This window comes from Trichosurus vulpecula, chromosome 6, assembly GCF_011100635.1.
Source record: "Trichosurus vulpecula isolate mTriVul1 chromosome 6, mTriVul1.pri, whole genome shotgun sequence".
NCBI lineage: Eukaryota > Metazoa > Chordata > Mammalia > Diprotodontia > Phalangeridae > Trichosurus > Trichosurus vulpecula.
In genome coordinates this window covers 130,803,355-130,830,573 of record NC_050578.1, presented here as the reverse complement: position 1 = coordinate 130,830,573, position 27,219 = coordinate 130,803,355, and the positions used below count along the sequence as shown (strand labels likewise).

The 27,219-nt window shown below is 34.3% G+C and overlaps 1 protein-coding gene across 1 annotated transcript in view; it reads right to left on the bottom strand.

Moving 5' to 3' along the window:
* UBA6 (ubiquitin like modifier activating enzyme 6) overlaps positions 1–27,219 on the bottom strand; it is a 67,722-nt gene that overhangs the window by 11,008 nt on the left and 29,495 nt on the right. The window contains exons 15-28 of the mRNA XM_036763104.1: positions 23,011–23,078; positions 22,641–22,719; positions 19,142–19,222; positions 18,112–18,189; positions 16,696–16,877; positions 12,144–12,249; positions 9,829–9,918; positions 9,642–9,722; positions 8,299–8,427; positions 6,267–6,318; positions 6,104–6,167; positions 3,230–3,299; positions 1,953–2,024; positions 535–652 (exon numbers count right to left, since the gene is read on the bottom strand). Of these exons, the coding sequence (XP_036618999.1) occupies positions 535–652; positions 1,953–2,024; positions 3,230–3,299; positions 6,104–6,167; positions 6,267–6,318; positions 8,299–8,427; positions 9,642–9,722; positions 9,829–9,918; positions 12,144–12,249; positions 16,696–16,877; positions 18,112–18,189; positions 19,142–19,222; positions 22,641–22,719; positions 23,011–23,078 (1,270 nt within the window). The remainder of the gene's footprint in view (positions 1–534; positions 653–1,952; positions 2,025–3,229; positions 3,300–6,103; positions 6,168–6,266; positions 6,319–8,298; positions 8,428–9,641; positions 9,723–9,828; positions 9,919–12,143; positions 12,250–16,695; positions 16,878–18,111; positions 18,190–19,141; positions 19,223–22,640; positions 22,720–23,010; positions 23,079–27,219) is intronic.

Below are 27,219 nucleotides of genomic sequence, written 5' to 3'. Positions count from 1 at the left end.
TCAGAGTTGTTTTAATTTGCATTTCTCTAATCAATAGTGATTTGGAGCATTTTTTCATATGACTATAGATAGCTTTGATTTCTTCAACTGAAAACTGCCTGTTCATATCCTTTGACCATTTATCACTTGGGGAATGACTGGTATTCTTACAAATTTGACTCAGTTTTCTATATATTTTAGAGACAGATTTGTTATAATCATCTTTTATTGGTGCTTTTGTTCAGTCATTTCAGTCATGTCCAACTCTCGATGACCTTGTTTGAGGTTTTCTTGGCAAAGATATTGAGTAGTCTGCCATTTCCTTCTCCACCTCATTTTACATGTGAGGAAACTGAGGCAAAAAACAGGGTTAAGTAATTTGCCCAAGGTCGTGCAGCTACTAAGTGTCTGAAGACAGATTTGAACCCAGGAAGATGAGTCTTCCTGACTCCAGGCCCAGTATTCAATCCATTTGCCATCCAGCTGCTGTAGATACAGTACCATTTAAAGAAAAAGTCACAGTCAAAATTACTTTTATAAAGACAATTTCCTTACTTTTCGTAGCCTCACTGGATGATATAGCCTTTTCTAACTGGAAAACAGCATTCCTCTCATCTTCACTACTAACGGGAACATGGTCGGGTTTCCTCGCAGTTTCGTCTGTTTGTACAACCTAAATTTATATAGGAATCAGAGCTACTTAATTTAATGCCATTATTTTCTTGGTCTGAAGTTGGCTCCCACAGTATATAAGATTTCTATATTTTTCTTATGTTAAAAAATAAACGTACAGAGAAAAGAAAAATGGAGTTATTTTAGTGTAAACCCATTCACTGCAATTATAATCTCAAACAAATATCTACGTATTATTTTTAGAGGGGAGCAGGAGCAACTAGACATGTCATTTCACTGATATAGGGATTCCCAGAAAAGTACTTGATCTGCTACTGACAGTGGGGCATGAAGAGGTAAAGTACCTTGCTCAGTCACACAGACAATGTGCAGTAAGAGTTAGAAGAATCCAGGTTTTGACTCTGAGGCCAGCTCTCTATACAATACACAAATGCCTCTCGTTTCATAATAAAAAATAACAAAATCCATGACAGGATCGCATAGAATCTACAGAAATCTGTTACGCATTTTAAACTAGATTAAGATCAGCTAATAAATATTTGTTTAAGCTGTGCTTAAAATAAACCTGCTCCTAAAACTTTTCTGACAGTAGGCAATGTCATCATAAAGGGAAATTTAAGAGTGGGTTTGGAAAAGACAGCGCTATTAAACACAACGTGGACAGGCATTTTTTTTTGGTTTCTGTAGATGGTAGGTTCCAGTTTCTCTTTGATGTTAGGAGTGGGAACAGTGACTACACAAACCTTTCTACCCAGTTTCCAAGCTTTCCATGGATACTCTTTGGGAGTCTTTGCATGCTGAAGCCATGGAAGATTTATCCAACAACGGTTTATTCATTCAACATGTTTTGACAACAATTTGCATTTATGCAACTCATTAGCCTACAGTTCTCTATCGATTTCTTTTCTTTCCTATCCTCAAAACAAAATCCTATGGGAAATAAGGTGAGTGGCAGAAATTGGCAAACTGCACCTTTGGAGGATAAGGTGACAGAATGTGAGTTTGTTTTCATTCAATACATGTGTATTGCTTCCTCTACACCCTGCCATTTTTCTGGGTGCTAGTGGATATAAAGGAAAAGACTGCTTCAATGCACCTTACAGATTATAGGGTAGATAAAAATGCACATAATTAACTGTAAAATAGATATAATATGAAAATACAATAAAAAAAAGTTATCACAACAGAGAGATTCTTTCTAGTTGAAGATCCAGGAAGGGTAAATGGAAGAAATCATATTAAGTATTTTCTGTGAGATTTTTCAGAGGATGATACAGGAAAGCACATGCTATGAACAATTCAAATAATAAAATTAAACATGAAAATATTTTAAAACATACCTTGTTTGAAGGTTTGAATTCCGGAATCTCTAATTTGGAAAGTATACTGGAGAAAGTTTCTACTGACAAGTCCTATTTTAAAGAAAATTATTTCAATAAATGGCATCTCAAAATCTAGCCACATTGTGATAGAACTGGTTCTGAAATTACTTCTATATTTTAAGATTCTCCAAAATAAGACCAAAAAAAGAAAAACAAATGAACAAAAACCTAGATCCAATAGCACTTCAGGCACGTGGAACCAAAACAATTAGGTTATGTTGCATTCATTTTAGACATTCACATTTAATTTTCAAACAATCATTTCCCCATGATGCCACATGTAAATTAACTGATAACAGGGGCAGCTAGGTGGCGCTGTGAGTAGAGCACCAGCCCTGGAGTCAGGAGCAACTGAGTTCAAATGCAGCCTCACACATTTGACACACTTACTAGCTGTGTGACCTTGGGCAAATCACTTAACCCCAACTGCCCTGCTCCCCTCCCCCTCCCCCCAAAATAAGCACGGTGTTGAGTTTTTTAATTAGTGGCAGTTAAAGTACTGAAGTTTAGGAAGACTGATGTTCATTCATGTCATTTAGTATAATTTGCTCCTGTACCTGAAAGAGTATTCAGTAATCAGCTTTTCAGGAAGTTTGTGAGACTTTTTTTCTTCTTGAGGGGCACATCAATCTAGGACTGGGCTCATACTGAATCTGAAGTCTCATTAAGCCCCTACATCACCTTTTGCTGATGAGCTGATACTTAGGTGTTTGTCTTACCTTTCCATATGCTAATACTTCTGAAGTTTCCTTTCTGAATCCAAGATGTCAATTTTACATTTGTCCTTATTAAATTTTATGCCACTAAATCAAACAAACCGATTTTTACTGGATAGTTGTATTTCACTATTAAGTTCTAGAGTAAATATATTTCAACTTCTGCTTAGTAACACAAAACATTTCAGCTCCTTATATGGAAGCCTGGGCAACAATGTAACACACTACAGAATATTTCTTAAAAGCAAGGGAAGCATTTTTTTGGAGCGGGAAGGCGAGGCAATTGGGGTTAAGTGACTTGTCCAAGGTAACAAAGCTAGCATCAAGTGTCCGGGGCTGGATTAGAACTCAGATCTTCCTGACTCCAGGGCTGGTGCTCTATTTACCACGCCACCTAGCTGCCCATTTGCAAATGAGAAGTATTCTGATACCAAATTGACGTAACATTTACAGAAAAGCTGGTGTTTGATTAAATTTTGATTTGTTTTCATCCCTTGTAGTACTTCAAGAACATCTCACCTTTTCTGTAAATGGGATGCAATATATTGTAGCAAATAGCTTTGCTGCAGTCTGTATGAAACCGAAGTGTCTGTTAAAATAAAAACAAAACAAAAAAGTAACCTAGACGAATGTCAATGTAATATAACAACCCAATTTGTTATAGCTTAAAGGAATCTTCTATAACATCATCAACTCTTACATAATTGGGGTATTTAAATTTTTGTTGCAGGATATTTTTCTTAAGTTTAAAAGAATTAAGTCAAAATAGTAACAAGTGGAAATAAGAAAATTATTAATCTATTCTGTAAAGCACCAACAAAACTTTAACTCATGATGCTCCTAAGTTTCAAAATCATAAAATTTCCACTGAGAAAACACTGCGAACCCATTAGAAAAATCAATGTTGCCTTACGGAGCACCAAAGAAAAAATTAAATAAACATGCTTTTTATTTAACCCCATGTGGCAATCTATAAAGTGATATTAATAAAGCTGAAGCATACAAGTTAAAGTGTAAAAAAGGCACATAGAACAGAATTATTTCATACATGTAGGTTTCCTGCATAAAAACAGGGGAAAGGATTAGATTTTCCTTTTTTAATAATAGTTTACTAAAGATAGGTAGTTCCTGTCCTGAGAAACTATAAACCAAAACATTCTACTTCAAATACAATTTTTAAAAGTCTATATGCCTTTAGGAAAAAAAAAATCTCTTTTTAATACACTGGATACAACTTGAGTCATGAAAGATAAGACATTTGTCTAGTTTACCTACTTCTTTGTTTAAGAGTTCTTTTCTCACCTTCCTCACTTTACTAGTAGAAACCAACAAAGGAGGGAACAAGAGTAGAAAAAAATAGTTTGAAGATAGATGAGCCTCTAAAGTTATCTACAGGTGAGGAAACTGAGGTCCAGACCAGTTAAGTGCAACTTGCTCAAGGTCACATAGAGTCAAAATTCAGACCCAGGGTTTTTCTTTCCACATCAAGCTATCTTTGTATTATGGAGTGGGAGGTAACACCAGAATTTAAAACAATCATTTAGAAGAATGTAACTTTCTGGCTACAAAAGATATATGTAAGGCCCATAAAAACTACAAAGAAATATGGAACCAAAAGATATAATGATAATATATAATATATAATATATAAATAAAGTTTTGGATAAGTAGTGTGTAAGAAAACTCAAAGAGACCTTGCTCTAAGTACTTAAAATTAAGAATTTCCTAAAAGTAGAAGCCAGAACATACATTCAATTTCTTAACAATGTCCAACACCAACAAAATAAACAGGTGAATCCACATGTTAATTTTTTTCACAAACCTAAAATTCCATGCTTCTAGTTTTGCTGAATATAAAAAATATATATCACTGACTTTTCTGTTTTATATTGGTCAGGTTAGTAAAGAAGTAAGCACTGTGTAATGATTTAGAAATGAAATGGGCAGTTAAGAATGTAATTTTCATAATACTCTTTTCTTGAATACTGCCTAGATCAGGCCTGAACAACATACTGCCCTTGAGCTGCTTTGGTGGGCTCCAAGCAGCCCACCAGCTGTATTCTAGATCAGGGCTGTCCAACCTTAGGTTTTTATTGAAATATATTTTGATTTGCCATTTTAGTGAGAGCTCTATGCTTGTAGGTGGGCTGCATAAATCGCCGCATTTTAGACAGCCCTGGCCTAGATTATAGTGATCTTTTTAAAAAAGTCTCCTTACCTGTTAATCTTCTAAATTAATTTCAAATACATAAACTAGCCCTTCATCTAAGTACCAAATATTTCTATGGTAGCTTAAAAAATCAAGTCTATTATTTCTACAAAGGGAATTCTTTTATAATCTATAAAAGTTACTATGGCTGAAAAATCCATAACTCTATTGCCAACTCAGTAATGACAGTCTCTAACCTTAAATAGGCATATAGTCCATCCTGAAGCCTTTAATTGTGTAAGACATATTTACTCCCTTGTTGGGACAACTTTCAAAAGGCTACTAAGAAGAAGAATATCAATAGGAAATATATAAAAATGGCATTCTTTACTACCGGCCTAATCCAGATCATTAGTAATTGAGAAGTGCATACTTAGAAAATATATCATGCTACCCATTTTCAATCTAGTGCCTTTTATGTTCTAAAATAGTTTTCAAGTACATTTGTAGACAGTATTCATGATTTGAGTAGGGCCAGTATTAAATAACCTTTAGGTTATCTTCAAAGTTGAAACCTGATTCTAGAATCCCATTTAGGTCTCATAATAACCTGTGAAGTAGATGAAGAAACCAAGGCAGGGGCATTAAATGCGTAGTTACATCGTTACTTAAATACTGCAGTGTTAACTAAAGATGATCACTTAATAAATCTAAAGGTAATTTTCAAGTAAGAATAAATTCCTTATACATTTGATAGCAAATATTTCAATAAAGGGATTGTTAATTAAACATTATGAAAAATTTTAACTGTACTTAAAATTCAAGATTTCACTAATGTGGGCAGTCTCACCACCCTCAGAGATTATAATCATCCCTAACACCTTAGGAAATGGTTGGTCTTTGTTAGTTGGTATTGAGGAAAAAATTTTCACCCTGTGGCTTTTAATGCAGTGTGATGTACTTCCAAATGTGGTTAGGCTGGTCCTTGTCTGACAGAGTAATAAATCTGATGTGAAGTCCATATAGGAAACCCTTAAAACTTGGTGGAACTGGCCAGAACATGTGATCTATAGGCATAAATTTCAAGAACCCAGGTTTAATTCCCTGCCACTGATGAGGCAGGGTAGAATTTTAACAAAATAAAATTTTTTACAGATTTTTTACAAATTTTTTGCTCTCAAATAATACAGTTTGGCCGATATAAGAAAAAAAATTAAACCTGTTAACTGTGGTCCAATACTTACAAAGGATCATTAAATTCAAACTTTATTGGAGAAGGTGGCCTCTTTGGGGACTGCCAAAACAAACCTAATAAAGACATACATAGTGAATTTTAATGTAGGTAACTATTAATAATTAAAAAAAGAACTGTATTAAAGTGTCCTCCAGGTGTTCAGGTATACTTACTGCCATCTTTTAATCGTGTGTCCAGGGGAAAACAATGAAGAAGCTGAAGAGCCTGGAGGGTGAGGGAGGGGAAAAGAAGAAGGGAGTCAAAGAAAAACATAATTAACATTAAAAATAAGGTTGTTATTCTTTAAAAGAAAAAACAAACAAAAAACAGAAGACCATTTTCTTTCAAATATATTATTCTTAGTCCAGATAATAGCCCTAAGGTACAGCCATAAATTGGGGAGAGGGGAGGGAATGCGTACAGAGTACAACACAGAGAGGGAGCTGGTTTTGATGATGTTTCAACAAAGGAAAACTGAGAAAGGGTGACCAGATGGGAGAACCAAGAAACTATAGAGTCAGGAAAATCCAGAGAGGACAAAATATACAGTCAATCAATAAATATTCATTAAGTGCCCAGTACTTTGCTAAGCACTTCAGACACAAAACAGTGACAGAAGACTGTCCCTGCCCTCAAGGAACTTACAATCAGATGGGGAGACAACATGCAAATAAATATGTACAAAGTAAACTACAAATAGGATAAACCAGAAATAATTACAAGAGGGAAGGCACTAGAATTAAGAGGGTTTTGGGAGGGGGAATGATTAACAATCATTTATTGTGGTGGAGGACTAAGTAAAAAGCTATTGGATTGAGCCATAAAAAGAACAGAGGTGATCTCAGAGAGACCATTTTCTCTTAAGTGGCTGGAGCAAAGTCTGATTACAAGGAGCTGAGAAATGAGTGGGAGATGAGACAATGGAGACAGTGTATACAGCTTTTCTCAGAATTAGGCCATGTATGGGAGAAGAAATATAGGACAATATCTTTGAGAGAACAGTAGGGTCAAATAAAGATTTTTTCTAATGATGCTGGAGACTGGATCATGTTTATAAACTGCAATAAAAGATCCACTGTATAAGCCGTGCCTGAAAATTGTATGGGGAGTGGAGTAAACTGCCATTTTTAATTAAATGTATGCTTACTGGAAGACATTTTCTACTAAAGTATGACAGTTTACATTACTGCTAACAGGTCTTTAACTTGTCTTAAAATATATCTTAGATATATCCTATTTACTTATTCTCATCATCATTTATTACAAAAGGATCAACATTGAGTTATATGTAGACTTGTATGTTTTGTTTTAGCAGTTTTTCATTTCTGACTTAATAGAGCCTGCTTCTCCTTAACTTTTCTTCACCACACAAAGGAGTATTCAGTATTGCAGAAGATAGTTAGAGTGGTCTCTTCTGGACAAAATGAGATTTGCACGATGAGCAAAAGAAAACTGAGCAGGTTCAAAGTGAAACCTGTTTCTTCAACGGTACACTGACTTTAATACTGTCAGTGGAAAAAAAGTCATCAAAATTATACAGGTCTGATGTTTAACCTAGAATAGCAGGAAATCAGAATTTATCAATCGTCATTCAACTATCAAATTCAGCTAAGAAGCAAAAAGTTAATTTCATGTGTTTTTTGGCTTTTTTCTTTCTTTGGAAAATCCAGTGACACTCATGCCTTTTCCTGTGTAAAAGCCATTCTTTACAAAAACCCTAAAACCCAATGATACACTTAAGAGTAAGGGATCAGTTAATCTCAGGAAAATTGGCAATTTAGAAGCTTTTAAAAGCTTTACCAAGCACTTAATGATTAACCATCACTTTCTAACTCACTGCGGACTTTTGCAAGTTTTCAGATAAAGACAGGAAGGTTATATTCTCCAGGCCCTTCTATTAACATGATGTTTTCTAGGAAAGTACATGTCAGATTTTTTTTGCAATGAAATTTAGAAAAATCTTTCTGAGAGTTAAAATGGCACTAGATTTGGAGTGGGAGGCTGTGGGGTCAAATGCTTCCTCTGTTACTAGCTATGTGACTCCTTTAGGTCAGTTTCCTTATCCATAAAGTGAGGAAGATTATACTAGGTGGCCTCTGAGGTCCATTCCTATTCTAGATCTATTATCTTCAATCTGTACTTAAGTATGGCTTAGATTTTTTCGAACATTTATGCAACACTTACATGTTTAAAACACATACATACCTTATGGTTAAAATATTTTTCAAACTTTATTCTTGCTAATTCCACACACTGGGACCAATTTCTAGGTCTTCTACTGAGTGACTTAATAACCTGAAAGCAGCCTTCTAAACTCTCTCCAGACTGTATCCTCTAGAATGAGGGAAAAGAAGATGGAGAAAAAAAAAGATGAAATACAAAACAGGAAAAGAAAAATATAATTTCTAATTAAGCAAATAAAAAGTTTACGTAAATTATAATAGTAAAAAATAGGATCACAGAACATTAGATCTAGAAGGAGCTTTGTAGATCAACGAGTATGACTGTATTTCACATATAAAGAAACTGAGGTGGCAAGAAGGGAGTAAGCATGTATATAGAGCCTATTATGTACCTGGCCCTGAGCTAAGTGCTTTTCACAAATATTATCTCATTTGATTTTCACAACAATCCTGTGAAGTAGGTGTTACTAGGATCCTCATTTTATAACTGAGGAAACTTAGGCAAACAGAGGTTAAGTGACTTGCCAGATGTCATACGCAAGAATTCCTGACTTCAGACCCAGCCCTCTTTCCATTGTGTGACCAGTTGAGCCTCTAAGCCTCTGAAAAACTGCCCTGTCGGGCCTCAGTTTTTGCTCCTGTAAAACAGCTTGACTAGATAAAATTTTCAAATTTACTTCAGAATCAAAGTCTTAGGCTAAGTTTTCTTGAGTTAGAATGCATCAATTACTTCAGAATGCTTATAGCATTAGAGTGGGCACATGGAACCTGACTTCTAGGCTTCCACTAAGTAGTTAAGTGACTTCAGAGAAACCACTCGGTCTCTTTAGACTTGTTTTCCTATCTGCAAGATCACTAAACTAAATGAAGCCTTCCAGCTCGAACATTTTTTGTTCCATTAGTCTTTCTGCACAGTTATTCCCTAACAATTCTTAGTACTAAGAAGTATAGTTTATTTCTTATTCACAAAGTACTGGTGAATAAAAAGCAGACCTTAAGGAGACCTTATGACTAGAGAAAAAGAAGCAACCACCAACAGTGATTTCAGTAATTTTTCAAATGTTCTTACTTAGTTTATCCAGGTCTTTCGTTTGAGTATTTGGAATTTTATTCTCATTATGCCCACTCACCTCAGTAATTGTAAAGTATTTTAATGAATTTTTACATCAGAATTCAAAACCTTGCAATCTACATAGCATTTATAAGTTGAAGACTAAGAATTTTTATCTATCATTTCCATAACCCTCAAAATATAGTAGTAATGAGGGTCAATCTTTGAGGGAAAAACATTTAGATGTAGCTTCTAAAATTTAAATTGATCCAAAGCAGTATCTTAATCCATTTAGAAACCATATTGATTCTTACTTGTAAGACCTCCTCTGCAGATGAATAAGTTTGCCAAAATTTGTTGAACAATGAAGGCTTATGGGAAAATGAGCTTTCGAACTGCATATCGGGGAAGAAAAAGACAAATTTAAAAGAGAACTTTTTAGGTAGTCTAAAACACTTTCTTTTCCACAGAGAACTAAACATATCAAAGAAAGACATTTACCTTATCTCTTGCCCACTGAATAGTATGTTCAATAGCAGCTGGAAAAGATTTTAAAGTGCAAAATGGAATTTCTTCTTCTGGAGGATCCCGCTAAATTAACAAGTACAAAAATAAGATTACGTATTGTTGAGGATATATATTTGACATATTCTTGGTTTTGTGATCATGTTTAACTCTGGCATCATGTACTCCAGATTGTCAAAATAAACAAAACCTGAATTCATCTTTTTTATCTAAAAAAAGAAGGAAAATGGAAGATTATCATAACTTCCTGCTCTCATTTTCTTGATGATGAACTCCTTTAGCATTAAGTCTACATCACATATTTTCTACTTCTGTGCTGCTTTATATGCTTGTTAATTCTAACTAAGAGACTTGTAAACTCCTAGAGAGCAAGTACTACTTAATATTCTATCCATTTCAGTGTCTAGCACACATGTGCCATAAATACTTGCCTACTTTCCATACTGCTTTTTCAGTAAAATTAAGAAGTTAATTTTCATGGCTATCAAGAGAGTTTCTATAAGGGCCAGGACACAAAACAGGGACACTACTTGGTCTTATTAAAAAACAGAATGAAGAAATTCCAACCTTACGATTTTTCTCCTTTTTCTTAATAGGAAGTATATATTTTGCTTGTTTTTCAAAGAAGAAAAACATTTAAAAATAGAAAATGCATTAATGTGCCATTCAGTATTTTATGGGATCAAATGTTGGTCACTGTGTGAGATTTCTAAGATATGTGAAAAGTTTCCAAGATCTGAAGAAGGCTGATGAACAGGAGCAACATGAGAGTGTGGAAGAGGCTAATGTAAGCAAAATGCTATGAAAGAAATCCCAGGATACCACACAGTCTACTATGACTCTTATTGCCACATAGCTTTTTTGTCCCCTACTAAAAGCTTTTCCAATCAGTATATTAGGATGATTTTTTTTGCAAGTAAACACATTTCTGAGTTTACAGCAGAAGTAAATGGGAAGAACAAGTCATTTAAAATAAATTTAGTGGAGAATTTTGTTAGATTACATCCACTTGGCAAAATGAAAGACATTTGCAAATGTAAAACTATATTAATGATAGTATCCAATGTCAACACAATAATTTAGAATGCTTATTTTTCATCTCCTAAAGAAAATAATTTCCATCTCCTTCTGAGGAAATAGGCATCTAAAATAAAAGAATTAACCAAGGTGTGGTCAACCTCTTAATCAAATGACTTGGCTGAAGAAGATACTGACAGAATGTCTATCAAATGGATAGATTATACAAAACAAGGAGGGAAAGCTAAAACACTTGAAGACAGATTCAGGATTCAAAAAGACCTTCAAGGGCTGGAAAAATGGACAAAATCTAACAAGATAAAAGTTAATGAATATAAAAATAAAGTTCTGCACTTAAGCTGAACCAAATGCTTGAGTATATAATGGGGTAATGTGGTCAGACAGCTATTCACGTGAAAATGATAAGCTTTAGTTGATTACAAGTTCTATGTACCTTGTATGGCTTCGGCGAGTAAACATGGGCTAATGGGTAGAAGTTACAGAAGGAAGAATGATATGGGTCAGATATTAGAAAGAACTGTTGAAAAATGCATTGAGCTATCTCATGAAGTACTGCTAAATTTTCTGTTAAAGGAAATACTCACAGAGACCAGTTTTGGGAGTCAGAGTAGGTAACTCCTAGGTTCTTTCTCATAGTGATTCAGTGTTCATATGTGAATTCCTTTATTCTTTTTATGTGTCCATAAAAATTAGCCTAGCGTAAGTACAAATCAGTATGCGTATTGATTATGGAATGATTTAATTGTCCTTATTAGGTTAATTATCCTTTGTAGAGTATTTCCAAAACAACAAAATGGCTTTAACAAAAACAAAAGAGAACTGTATATAAAATTGCTTCTATTTTCTAAAATGAGGGCAGCTAGGTGGCACAGGTAATCAAGCTCTGGGCCCGATGTCAAGAAAACTCATCTTCCTGAGTTCAGATCTGGCCTCAGACACTTACTAGCTGTGTGACTCTGGGCACACTTGGCCTTGTTGTTGGCTTCAGTTTACTCATCTGTGAAATGAGCTGGAGAAAGAAATGGCAAACCACTCCAGTACCTTTGGCTAGAGAACCCCAAACGAGGTCAAGAAGAGTCGGACATTTCTGAAAACAACTGAACAATAACTTTCTAAAAGCATATAGTAAATTTGACACTTTAATTTAAAAACTGTTTTGACTGCTTTCATCTCCTTATGAACTTCCTTCTGTTCTCTTTTGTGTGAGAAGCATTTAGCATCCGCTCCAACATGTAAACAACTGTAACACTTACATGACTATTATAGGACTCGGTCAAATGAGGTATAATAGCTTCAGTGTGTCCCTTAGTGCCCATCGTGCCAGAATCTAAGAGGGGACGTAGGTTCGCTAAGCAGCGGCTATTTGAAAAGAAAGTAACAGAAGTGTTCATTCAATAAAAGAGAAGCAAAGAAACAGTAATTTTGTTACACAAGAAGGCTGACAACCAGGTATCATTAACTGTTTTGAAGTTGGGAATCTCCAAATATACCTCACAGACCCCTTCTATGTCTATCTGTATGCTTTCTTTCTTTTTTAACCTTGTGGGGCTTAACACATTTTCAAATGCAGAGAAAAAAATACTTACTAGAAATATTAAAAAATACTAAATATTAGAAAAAATTACCAATTCCTAAGAATGCTTTTATATTACTACTATGGTAGGTCCTGCTGAATTCTGACTGTACAATTAATTCCATGCCATCTGATTTCTGGTTCATAACTGCTATGACCCTTCTCATAATGTCTATAAGAATGTTTGCTATGTAGGATTTTTTTTTAATTTCAAAAGCCATTCCTCTTTTGAGATTGTAAACAAACATTATTTACCAGAAAATGTATACATGCATACACACACACACACACACACACACACACACACACACACACACACGTAATTATTTTCTGGATCATCTCAGATAAAAGACACCCCAACAGTGGTAGACAAAAGTTAGACAAAAACATTTACCCTGTTTATTCATCTATATAATACTTTAAAGTCTGGTCAGACTTGGAATTGGAGAGCTGTTAGAATTTGAGCCCATGAACTAACTGAATAACAACCCTAACCTTAACCCTAAATGCGCTCTGTTGCATGGTTTGTTGTGTAGGCCCTCATGGCCACCAGTGAATCCCTGGGCTCTGAGGAACTTACAAATAAATGTTTTGTGGAATCCAGCCAAGGTCATAAAAGTTGGCCTCTACTGCTCTAAAAACAGGCACAACAAATTGTTATGGGGTCAGACAGACTCTTCTACCCTTAACTCAGTTACAATTCTCAAAGATTCCAGAACATAAATCCTGGGAGGAGAAATACAAAACACCATCTTTCGCCAATAACTGCCATCTTATCTTTTTGGGAAATGAGGAAACGAAAATATACTGCTATATATCACAAATGAGACCTTCACTGTGGAAAAAAAGGAAAGCTGGGAAGCCACCTTTGTTGAAGCTTTCCCAGAGATTCACAGCATTCTCAATCTCAACCTCTTAAAGAATAATCCTTCAATAAATCTCACTTCAATATACAAGTTTTATATAAGGGCTTCCTTTTCCCTTTCCAAGACTGGATAATAGTTTACCATAAAAATTAGAGAGAGAGAGAGAGAGAGAGAGAGAGAGAGAGAGAGAGAGAGAGAGCTTTCTCTGAATGTGGGAAATAGCATGCACAAATGAGAATGATCACCTCCCATTTCCAAATTGTTCTCAAAATAGTACTAATTCAGCTACTAATATCCTGTTTCTCATTGCTTTGATACTTTGGCCACTTTGTCACTATAAAGTTTATATACCAATGCTTAGTGGAAATAGGTAGATAGAAATATCGAGACAACATCTTCCAAAACAAATCAACAGACATACTGGGTGACTTTAGTGCAACAAGAGCATAAAGAAGTAAGAGATACTATGGTTCAACACTAAAAAATGAAAGAGTTCAAAGATTTATGCACACTAAGAATACTCATTACATTCCATTAAATATTTTCTTTATAAAGAGAGTGCTGGATGTGAGAATACCATAAAAAATGAAACTGACTTTATCTTAACAGACAAGAAACTGATTATCAATGTGGTAATCGTTCCTGAAATCAGCTGTCGGCGTACAGACAGAATAGAGACCTGTGAAAACAAAGGTCAGGACTGATAGCAAACTAGAAGGCAGGCTAAAGATGAGATAAAGATGTAGGGTGCACTTAAAACTGCTCCAAAACAATGTAAACAAGCTACTGAGAGTGAAAAAGGGGAAAGGGATAAAAGACAAAGCATTAACACGGACTGTCAATTTCCTACAGCAAGTTAAATATATAAGGCAATTATAACAATGAGTAAGTCAAAAAGACTCTGAAATTGTAACCAGCAAACACTTCATCTTTTGCCAAGCAGAAAGACAAAAGTCAGTTTAGAAAATGAACCCACCTGTATAATGTTTTGGAGAAGAATAATGGAAGGTTATAAACAGTACTGCCTCATAAAACAGGCAGGACAACTGCAGGGACAAGCAAGACTACAGAAAGTCTAGTGTGACATACAACAGAAAAGCATACAAGAAAGAATACAAGCTTTTTCACCAGGCAGTGCAGTGGATTGAGAATGTAACTTGGAATCAAGAAGATCTGAATTCAAATTCTGACTCAGACACTAAGTAGCTATGTAACCTTGGACAAATCACTGAACCACTCTGCTTCTGTGTCCTCATCTGTGAAATGAGGTTAAAAATAGTACCTCACAGGGCTGCTGTGAATATCAATTAAGTTATCTTACATAAAGTGCTCTGCAAACCTTTAAGTGCTATATAAACACTAGATATTATTATTTCTTGATTATAAAAAAGCATTTAATGCTTAAGAGTAGAATGGTGTTTCTCCAACAAAGTATCTCTAATGCTTATGCTAAAAATATACAAGATTGATTGACAGTGAAAGCACAGAGATAATTTGATTCATCAACTCTATGATTAACAATTATTAACAGTGATACATTTTGAAAGTTGTGCATCTAAGACTGATACGAAGGGTACCCCGCACAGAATCCTGATGAAATCAGATTTCCTAAAGATGATGATCCTTAGACCACTGGTGTCAAACTCAAGTAGAAATGAGAGCCACCAACTCATATATAAGGATCCCTGTGGTCCACATAATGACTTAGTTTTAAGATGTAATATGTTGTATTTTTTTTAATTGTTAAACATTTCCTAATTACATTTTTATCTGATTTGGGCTGCACTCAGGAATGCTGTGGGTCACATGTTTGACACCTACGCCTTAGAGGGAAACACCGTACTGACTGCAACAAAAGCCCCAGAATATTAGAGCCTCTGCAACAAGATCCACAGCTACTCAAGAGACTGCCCTAATAATCCACACAGGAAAAATCAAAGTTTAGAAAATATTTATTGCCCAAGAGATCAAAAGACTGACGATCCACTAAACTGATAGACTCCTCAGCAGCACCACATCATGGACAAGTATGAGATGGTTAGGTAGGTCCAATACTGAACAGGTGTAAGAAAATGTGTTTAACTGAGAAAGCTGGGTCTGGAGCCAGAAGACCTGAGTTCTAATCCAGCTTCAAGACACTAGCTTTGTGACCCTGAGCCAGTCACTTAACCACTGTTTGTCTCCGTTTCCTCAGCTGTAAAATGGAGAGGATAATAATAGCACCACCCTCACAGAGTTGTTGTGAGGTTTGAATGAAAAATCTTTAAAGTGCTAAGAAAGTTGGAGGCCCATAGTAAGTGCTTAATAAATACTTACTCCCTTCCCTCCTTTCTCCTTAATCGCATGTGGGAAACCGTGCTACACTTTCAACTATTCCAAGTTGCTTCCCATCATAGAAAGTACCTTTTTAAACACCTAAATATTTTCATTAATATTGTAAGGTTGGGAATCATGAGGTAATCTGTAAAGAATCCAAACTTCATATAATGCAAAGTTTAATGGAAAGATGTATTATAGGCTGGGACACGAAAGTTATCATTCAAGAAGATGTATGATTGACAAAAGGAGGACAGGCCCATCAAACAGCAAGACTAAATGAAAACAGATGGACAGCTCACATGCTTTAGTGATAACAATCTAGATTTCTTGGCAGATCCCCACTGGAGGATTTACAGGATGACACATTGTGAGAAGTTGTGGACGCTTTGTGATCTGCACCACTGGAGTGAGAACAAACACTGATGATCTTAAGGACAATGTGAAGTACTTCTTTACCAATTTACAGAGACAGCCAATTATGCAGTGGATAGAGCTCTGGGGAGTTCGGAAGATCTGAGTTAAAATCTGGCTTGGACACTTACTAGCCGTGTGCCCCTGAGAAAATCACTTAACTTGTTGACCCCCAATGAACTTTTTTCATTACATTAATTGTATGCTTTGTTTTTGCCTTTCTCAATACTTACTATAAAAACATTCCTTTCATGACTTGCTACCTCAAGGTCTTATTCAAAAGGCTATTTACTAAAAAATCATTTTTTTCATAATCCCTGACCTTTTTCCTTCTGCATATATGTATATCAAATCTTTTGTTAGTACATTTCTCTATTATTTATTTATTCCTAGAGGCATTTATGTTCTAATATCCTGTGATTACAGTCTTACAAAAGACCCATGAATCACTATGTAAGTCATTAATTCTTTATTTTATACTATTTAGTAACGGTTTATTTTTACTACTGGCATATGAATGTAGATATTATAATGTAAAAGAAAACTATTTAATTTAGTCTAAAGAGTTGATGAAAAGACAGTGGACACAGGAACAAAGGCAAAGGTTTTTTCTGACTCAATTAAAAAAAGACATACCTGTCTACATATCTGCGGGCTTCCACATTGTCTAAAGCTGTAACAATTATGTCTTGTTTAGTATAGAATTCATCACTGTACATCATCTCAGTGGCAGGACAAACTTTGTGCAGGTGTGACTCAATCTTTAACTGAGGATTTATACTCAGAGTTGCAGCAGCAGCAGTGTAACTTTTAGGTTTCTAAACAAATTTAAAAAATTACACAATTCTTTCTAAATAAGAGAAGAGATACTAAGTCAAAGTCAGGTTTGTAAATAGATATAATTGGACATATAGCTATTACACATTCCCATCATTAGAGACTATTATCAATGTAATGTGACTAAAAAAAGGTATCATAACTAAAAACGAAATAAGTATCATTACTTTAGTCATTCCGGAACAAATATCATTTATCTGACTAAATAATAAGTTTTTGAATAAATCTAATCAACAACAGTCCACAACTATGTGAATTAACATTAGTATAAATATCACATAAAACACAATTAATTAAAAGCTTATTTTTTTACTACCAGATCACTTGTATTTGAATTAATCAAGTTTTATTGTATTTAGAATCTATGTAACTGTAGGATATATATCTAGAAAAAGTAAAATAAATGTCAGTTATACAGAAGAAGTTGGGTATGAGTCATTGGATACCATAAAAACTTTGTTTTTACTATTTCTGGATCGTTGAAAACAATAAAATGGATGGGAATCTACATAAAATGTATTAAATATATTAAATATTTTCTTGCTTTCTTAAAAAAGCATTTTAAAATGACAGCTATTGTTATTTTAATACAAATTTTCAGATCTTACCTCAGGACCAACTGAGGTATATGTATACTGTAGTGCTTTTGAGTTCTTCTCTTTTTTACATATTTTCCTGTTCTCTCCCATGTTATCAGGAGGTAAACTGTTACTTCTCAAGACTATTTCAACCCTTCTAATTTGTTGCTTTTAATTTGCTTAAAGCTTAGAAACTAAACAGACAAACTTGTTAAAACTGCATACAAATAAGAATAAATATAGATTACAAGCTAAGTATACAACCAAGATTAATAGCAATGAAAAAATCTAAGGGCATATGCCTTACTTCACTTTAACATACAGAAAATAAAAGTAGGTATGTGGTATGTACCCACTAAAAGCTACATATCATGAAGCACGCTATCTCTTTCATTTCTAAACTTATGAAAACACAATACTTTGGCTATAATAGTTTATATTAAGACCTTACCCCATATGTCTAAAACTCAAATATAAGTTTTCTATTTTAAAAATTAATTTCTTACTTTTTATGCCTTTAAATATTTTTTTACTTTGGAGGTATAAACAAGAATTAAATATAGAAAACATCACGTTTCATTATTAAATTATTTTTGCAAAACAAAATGGATATTGTGAATTGAACGAGGCACCATACCTGTATGTGGTGGGGTCGAAAGAGAAACTGCCTATTTAGGTTAGATTTTTCTATTAAGTCAGGATCTGTAATTGTTACCTGGAAACAAGAAATAAAAAAAAAACAGAAGAAAAAGACCTGTAATCATAAATGAACTGGACCGACTCTCACTCTATCTCAGCACTCAAAATGACTATAAATTCCTTAGTCTATTTTGAGAGGGGCAATGGCACAAAGAACCTAAACTACTTGATCATCCTTAGCATGTTTTCCTACATGTATTCAGGTGAAAGTATATTTCTGATGTTCTGGAAATAGTTCTAAAAATAATGAAACATCAGAGCTATTTCTAATCTCTTTCACCTGTTCCTGACTCTATGCTAACCTATTAGACTCATGTAAACCACCAGTTACAAAGGAGGTGGGTGGGCCTTCTCTCAATTGGTTTATTTTTGTTTAATAGCATGGGGATGGTAATAGAATGTTGGTAAAAGGATGCCAACTAGGCTGCAGTATGTTGAGATGTGCAAAAGGTGGAAGGGTTGTAAACAAAAGGAAGTGTCATAAAAGCACATCTTTATAATTAGGTTTTAAAAACTTAAACATGATTTGCTTAAGATAATCAGAAATGTACTTTTAGGTAACAGAAATGGCAATGCACCCCTTAGGAAGGGAAAAAAAAAGTAACATTAAAGAGAAATTTTGCTCGAGCCCAAATTTACATTAGTGACTCATTTTCAAAATTGAATCTATTTTAGCTAAAAAAAAAACCCTCATAAATAAAATTCTAATTTAAAACAACTTGCCTTAACAATGGAGTTAATATGTATTTTAAAATTATATATTCTAATAACTTCTGATAACCAGCTAAAGATACAGGTTTATCATTTCTGATTGTCAACTTTATTACAAGGTGAAAAAAACAAAAGCACAATTTTAATTTGCTATCATTTGGTAAAGGTACCATAAAAATAAAAATTTCAAAGGTATACAGTCCAAAGTAAAATGATTAGAAGAAACATGTATATCCAAAGGATCAAAAGGTTCTTACCATTCCTTTCTCTTTGCCACTGCCAACCCCAAGAAGTGCAAAGTTTTTTAACATTTCACAACCTATTGCTCCACATCCAACCTACAAAACAAAAAACAAGAGGAGAAACTAAGTCATTGATCTAGGTGATTTTTTTAATAGACAAGGTCAAACTTCATCTAAAACTACATTTTAAGTTTTAAATTACTAAACAAATCATAATAAAAAAATAAAAAGAACAGGGGCAGCTAGGTGGCGCAGTGAGTAGAGCACCAGCCCCGGAGTCAGGAGGACCTGAGTTCAAATCCAGCCTCAGACACTTGACACATGTACTAGCTGTGTAACCTTGGGCAAGTCACTTAACCCCAATTGCCCCGCCAAAAAGCAAAAAAATAAAATAAACAAAAAAATAACAGTGCAGCAAACCTCGAATCTAGGAAGGATCCTATCTCCAACAAGGGACCTGCCTGAGCAGAAATGAGTGTTACCTATTCTAAAAGGCAATGAGTCAAAAAACGAATTTACATTTTTATACAGATGGAAACAAGTTTATTTAGTTCCCAAGGAAGGTAAGCATTGGTGGAGGGGTAGGGGAAAGTAGGCAGCTGGAAATCTCTCACACACTTAGGCTGCGACAGTCTTAGGCTCTTTCAGGGTCTGAGGGTGCTCAGCCAATTCTTCAGGGAGGCACAGCCACTATTTTTTCAGATAAACGGTTACTCTGTTCCTCTGGTCAGCTTAAGGGGCAAGTCTTCCACTTTCACAAACTCCTCTTCATCAGACTTTTGATTTAAATGACCAGATTGAGGTGATTTATTAAAAATGAAGATGTTTTACAGAAATGAACATTCTAAATAACATTTACATGTTTATCTCAAATTGTTGAATACTACAAAAATGATCCAATTTATCTAATCTTTAATAAAAGAAATACAGTAAAACTATAGTAAAGCATATAAAAAGCTATGGTAAAACATAAATAATGAATAACGATAATCAATTTAATTCCTTAAGTGCAAGAGAGTATCAGCTTCAAAAATCTAAAACTTCAAATGAGAGCAAGACAAAGCAAAATAGTGCAAAAAAGGGAACTTAATAAAAAATAGATTTTTTTTTCATTTCAAATGCTTTTCATTTCATTTAAATACAGTAAATTGGTGCATCTTAAAAATGTTGCTGACTTTATTTGTGCAGGGACTTAGCACTACAAATTTAGACACAGTAATGAGGATATGTAGTGATATATATTTTATAGATATGTAAGGCTTATGAAAAATATCAACCTCTATTAATTGATCCTCAATACATTTCCTTCTAGCTTTTGAATAAAAGCATGTTGATAGCTATTTCATTTTTATCTTTGTATGCTGTATCTGGCATAAAGGAGGTCTTAATAATTGCTTGTGGATTGATCACATATGCACACCAAAGCTAGGCAGTAACTGCTTATTATCAAAACATTTCTAAAAAAACTGGTAGCTTAGAAACTGCTGCTAGCTTTACTTAAAAGCTAAATAGCAACCTACCCAGAAAAACCAAGCAAACTATTTCAAGGGAAAAAATGGGCATTCAATGAGACAGAAGCCTTTCAAACATTCTTGATGAAAAGACCAGCGTTGAAGAGAAAATTTGACTTTCAAATATAAGACTCAAGAGAAGCATAAAAAAGTAAACAGGAAAGGGAAACCATAAGGGACTAAATATACTTAAAACTTTTTACATTCCTACATGGGAAGATATGTGTAACTCATAATACCTTTCTCATTATTAGGGGTAGTTAGAAGGAGTATATATAGACAGAGGGCACAGGTGTGAGTTGAACACGAAGTGATCACATCTAAAAATAAAATTAGGGGTGAGAGAAGAAATGCACCGGGAGAAAGATAAAGGGAGAGGTAGAATGGGGTAAATTATCTCACCTAAAAGAGGCAAGAAAAAGTTTTTACAGTGGAGGAGAGGTGAGAGATGATGAGGGGGAGTGAGTGAATCTTACTCATCATCAGAATTAGCTTAAAGAAGCCAATACATACATACATACGTACATACATACATACATACATACACACACAAGCAATTGGGTATAGAAATCTATCTTACTTAGCCTACAGGAAAGTAGAAGGGAAAAGGGATAAGAGAAGGGGGTGTGTGATAGAAGGGAGGGCAGCCTAGGGGAGGGAGTAGTCAGAAGTGAAACACTTTTGAGCAGGGACAGGGTGAAAGGAGAGAGACTAGAATAAATGGGGGGAGAAAGAGGATGGAGAGAAATAGCAACAGTAACTGTAAAAAAAAATTGAAGCAAGTTTCTCTGCCTCATTTCTCAAACATATAGAGAACTGAGTCAAATTTATAAAAATAAGAGCCATTCCCCAACTGATAAATGATCAAAAGATATGATCAGTTTTCAGACTAATCAAAGCTATCTATAGTCACATGAAAACACTCTAACTCACCATTGATTGGAGAAATGACAATTAAAACAATTCTGAGGTATTATCTCATACCTATTAGACTGGACAGAAACGGTAAATGACAAATGTTGGAAGGGATGTGGGAAAAATGAGACTTTAATGCACTGCTGGTAGAGTTGTGAAGTGATTCAACCATTTTGTAGAGCAATTTGGAACTATGTCCAAAGTCTATAAAACCATCCATACACTTTGAACTAGCAATACCACCACTATCCCAAAAGAGAGAAAAAATAAAAAGGAAAAGGATTTATATGAACAAAAACATTTATAGCAGCTCTTTTCTGGGGGTAAAGAATTAGAAGTTGAAGGGATGCCCATCAACTTGGGAATGGCTCAACAAGCTGTGGTATATGATCCCGATGGAATACTATTGCACTACGAGGAATGATGAGCAAGATGCTCTCTGGAAAGCCTTGCACTGGCTGATGCGAAGTGAAATGTACTGTGTGTAAAGTAACAGTAGTATTGTAAGATGATAAACTGTGAATGACTTAGCTATTCTCAACAACACAATGATCCAAGACAATGCTGAACATATATGATGAAAAGTGCCGTCCATCTCTAGAGAAAGAGCTGATGGTGTCCGAATATAGATTAAAACATACTTTTTTTAAAAACTTCCTTTATTTTTCTCGATGTCTTTTGTCTGTTTTTTTTCCCCCACAGAATGGCTTACATGGAAATGTGTTTTACATTATTACACATGTATAACCTATATTGTATGGGTTGCCTTTTCAGTGAAGAGGACCAGGGAGGAGGAAGGGAGAAAATTTGGAATACAACATATTAAAAATGATTGTTAAAAATAGTTTTTACATGTAACTGGGGAAAAATAAAATACAAAACAAAAAAAGCTAAAAAAAAAAAAAAAAGATAAATGGTAGAAAATGTGGTTCTAGTTATGGAGAAATCCTCCCCACCTCATAAAAAGAAAATTTCTAAATACTGCACATAAGGTCCATTTAGTATATCTGAGCCTATTTTATTAAATTAGCTACATGATACAGTCTAGTAGTTTGAATGTACCACATATTCCTATTATTTATACTTACTAAGAAGATATTCAAATTTTGAAGCTTTTGGCATAAAGTGTCACCAATACAGGCTCTTAATGCATCATATCGATCTCCTCTGAAGGAAAAAAAATAGCACAAAGACAAATAAACATAAATAATGGCACTGTTTTAAAACACTGCCACCTATAATAAAGACTTTAATTGCATATTCAATGTTTCTATAACGGCCACCACAACAGCACCTAAATGATCAGTCTGACAGGAGGCTCAAAATACCTGCCTGCAGTAGACCAAATACAGAGGAAGAAACGTGTATTTTCAGAGATAAAATGATTGGCCAAAGGCATTCATCTAACTTTTTGTTAGGCCACATGATACTGTCTCTTGTAATAGCAGAACCCTTTACCTTGGGAGGAATTCTTCACAGTTGGATTTATCCAGTGATTCAAATACATCTGCTGCTTCAATATACAGCTGGGAAAAAAGAGAGAGAAAGTTTATTGTTTAAAGTACCTTATTCTACTTTTTTCTTTTAGACTCTCACAAATAACAAAAATGACTTAATACCATACAAGGAAAATAAACCATCATATGAGCCTAAAAAAGAACAAAGAATAACTACTCTAGAAAATATATGGATGTATGAAGCTCACACAAAACTTAGGACTAGTAGATAATTACATTTTAAAGACATTCACTCTGGTCATTTTAGATAATATAGTCATCTACCTTTAATAACTTTAATTCCAGCTCTTTTTCAGAACCCTAAGGGAAGTTTGAGGGCATTACTTAATTTGAGTTATAGTATTATTTTAATACTTGATTTCTAAGAAAAAGAATTTATCTAATTCTAAATAATTTCATTTTCCTATGGCCAACATTTTATATAAATGAGATTAAATGATCTAATATATGTAAAGTATTTTGCAAACCTTAAAGCACTAAACAAATATTAATTATTATTATTATAGCTATGGTTTATTAACTATAATTACTCTCATATATTACGCATTTTACGTGTTTCAAAGTGCTTTAATATATATTTTCTGATTTGATCCTCAGAACTCTGTGAAGTGAGCAGGGCATGAATTATTGCCCCCAATTTACAAATGAAAAAAACTGAGGCTTCCAGAGGTTGTGACATGTCCAGTTCAAGTCACATAGTTAGGAACAAAATAAGCTGAAAAAGTCTAAATTTAGTAAGAATTGAATAAACCAGTACTTTCACTTGTAGTTTAAAGGACTAAATCACTTAATAACAACCAAACAATTACGGCACATAGTACCAGGTATGTAATAACCATAATAAAATCATGGTTATATGATAACTTAATTAACATATCATGCTCTTCTCCATTCTAACCATCTTGGGGTCAGGAAGAACTAATTATCACACAGTTTTAAAATGATCTGTAAATATTTAACAGTTGCTATTCTTAATAATAAGAAACTGAACTGTATCAATATTGATATCTTTGCTATAAATAACAGCAAAACACATAAGTAAGTCTCAGCTAAGCAAATGGAGGATTTCAAGGTTCTCCTCAGACAGGCAGGTTGGGTTCAACAATACACATACTTTAATGGGATAATTGGTCATCTTGCCTTATGCCCTTGATGATCGGCATAAGCAAGAAGATCACCATTAGGACAATTTCAAATTATGTGTCAATATCCCTTAAAAAGGAATGATCATGCAGGAAACAAAATCTATGAGTTTTGTAAGACCATCATATGATTTCAAAGTGAATTTATACACAATGATATCTGGAGATTTCAATGACATGGTGAAAAATGTTACAACATGTGTTTTGGAATTATAAAACAAAACAGGTCAAAGACTATTCAGAAGCTTCATACATGTACATCATTAGTCATTTCTTACAGCAGAGAGGAACTAGACATGATACATATTGGACAACACTGTACGCGCACACGCACGCACACTCTAGCTATATATTTTAACAAGAAACAATAAGAGTCATTTCTGAATTAGCTCTTGGTGTGAAATAAGATTAATGAATCACTACAGTGAAGGTCAAGAGTAACATAAAACTAAGAGGGTAAAGAAGAGAGTCACAGACTGTACAATTACAAAAGGCCCAATACAACACATTCAAATAAGCTACTGAAAAAGAAAAATGGGTAATAAAGGAAAAGGCATTGATAAATCAAAGGGTATAAAGAGACATTTTCGGAAGGGGAAAGGCAAGCTATTAACAAACATAAAAAAGATCTAAATCACTAATGATATGGTGAAATGTACAATAAGTAATGGAGGCTTTACCTCACATCCATCAGACTGGCAAATATGATGAATGAACAAAATGCACGGCGCTAGAAGAGTTGTAGGCAGACAGACACATCAGCGCACTGCTGCGGGAGGAGCTGCAAACAGATCTAACTACCCTCGAGGACAATTTGTTGTATGAAAAAAGTGAAACATCTTATGAGAAAAACATCAGCTTTGGAGAACAGATCAAGAAGAGAAAATATAAAAATAATAGAACTGGAAGTTCTGACCCAAAAAAGAGTCTTGATACAATAATAAAAGAAATAATTAAAGAAAATTGTTCTGAAGCATTAGAACGAGTAGAAGTAGAAATTGAAAAAAAAATCGAATACCACTTAAAAGAGATCCTAGGAGGAAAACTCATAGGAATATCAAAGTAAATTCTGAAACCTGGAGCTCAAGGATAAAATATTAAAAGCATCACGATTAAAACGATTTAAATATGGTGGTGCCACAATCAGAATTACATAAGACCTAACAGAAGAGACATTAAAGGACCACAGGTCTTGGACCACAATATGTTGATGAGCAAAAAACCTGGCGCTCTGGCCGAAAATATCATACCCTGCAAATTTAAGTATTATCTTGAATGAAAAAAAAAATGGACATTTCATACTCTCAGACTTTTAAGACTTTGTTAAAAAAAATCCTGAACTTAATAGAAGATTCAACATTCAAGAACCAAGAGAAACATAAAGTACATTGCAAAGAGTGACTATAAGGGACTCATAAAGACAGACTGTTTACCTTTTATATAATGTAAAATATATGTCTAAGATTCTTATTAATAATCAGTGAGCTCAACAGAAAGAGGGAGGTAAACATGACTATGATAATGAATTTAAAAAGTAAAACTATTTAGAAACAGCCAAAAACAGTAACTATTTTATACAAATGAGGTGTAAGAGGAAGAAAAGATACAGAGGATTTAGATGGGGAGGAGGGCTGGTAGTTCTGGTAACCAACTTTCATTGGGAATGTGTTTAGGAGGGAACAATACTTATATATTTCGAGGAGTATAAAAGTCTTCTAAATTGAGAAAAAATAAAATGGTAGGGGTATAGAGAGGGAGGAGAGGACAAGGGAGGGATTTTTGGAGGGGAGAATGAGGGAATAAGTAAAAGGTGGGGTACAGAAGGGTGTTTAGATTTATGGGAATGGGAGGATAGGGGAGGCATCCTTGGTGGGAGGATAGGCAAGTTAATAGGAGGGCAAGGTAGTCGGTAGAAATAAAGTAGAGGAATCAGGAAGGATAGGAAACAAGAGATATGTACAAATATAGAAACAAAAATCAGGAGTAGAGAATGTTTGGAAAGGTATATGTCTATATGTATATGTGTGAGTATATATCTATAGCTATAGAGAAACATATCTAAAGTTTATTGTACCTTCAGGGTGAGGTGGGGGGAGAGGAAAAAAAAAAGAACAAAGTAAAAAAGTACACAGCAGAGAACAAAAGAAAACTCACAAGGAAGTGAAGAAGAGATGGACAATTCTCAACACAACATGTATTACTTTCTTGAAATGAAAATCAACATTATATATTTTCAATCCCTTCTTACATTCTGCTATGCACATGACGTGCTTTTTTTTTTTCTTACTTTGTATTTAAGTTTGTAATATGTTTTGTTCTTTTTCTCTATTTTGTGTTTGTGTTCTGGCCTTTGAGTCTAAAATAAAATTAAATTAAAAAAAAAAAAAGAATCATACTATTCCTAATCCTGTAGCCTTGTAGTTTCATAAGCTCTATAACTAGGAAGGCAAACTGTAGGATCATGTAATCAAAGGCACCTCCCATTTATATAACATATATCTCAGGGGTTCTAAACCTTTTTTCTTTTCTGTCACATACCTCTTTGGCACTTTGGTGAAACCTATGGATCCTTTTTCAGAATAATGTTTTTAAATGCACAAAATACAAAGGATTACAATGGAAACCAATTATACTGAAATGAAATGCCCCAAATGATAAAAAGACAAGCTCACAGACCCCCAAAATTCCTGATTTATATTATATGCTTTGAAAATATTGTTATCATATTAAATAGGATGATAATCTGGAGACTAAAATACTAATGTTTCTTTTTTTTTTGGAGGGGTGAAGGCAAGGTAGTTGGAGTTAAGTGACTTGCCCAAGGTCACACAGTTAGTGTCAAGTGTCTGAGGCTGTATTTGAACTCAGGTCCTCCTGACTCCAGGGTCAGTGCTCTATTCATTGAGCCACCTAGTTGCCCCTAGTCCAGTGGTTCTTATACTGTGGGTAGCGACCCACAGTTTAAGACATGCTGAAGGGGTCTCAAGTGGAAAAAGTTTAAGAAGCCT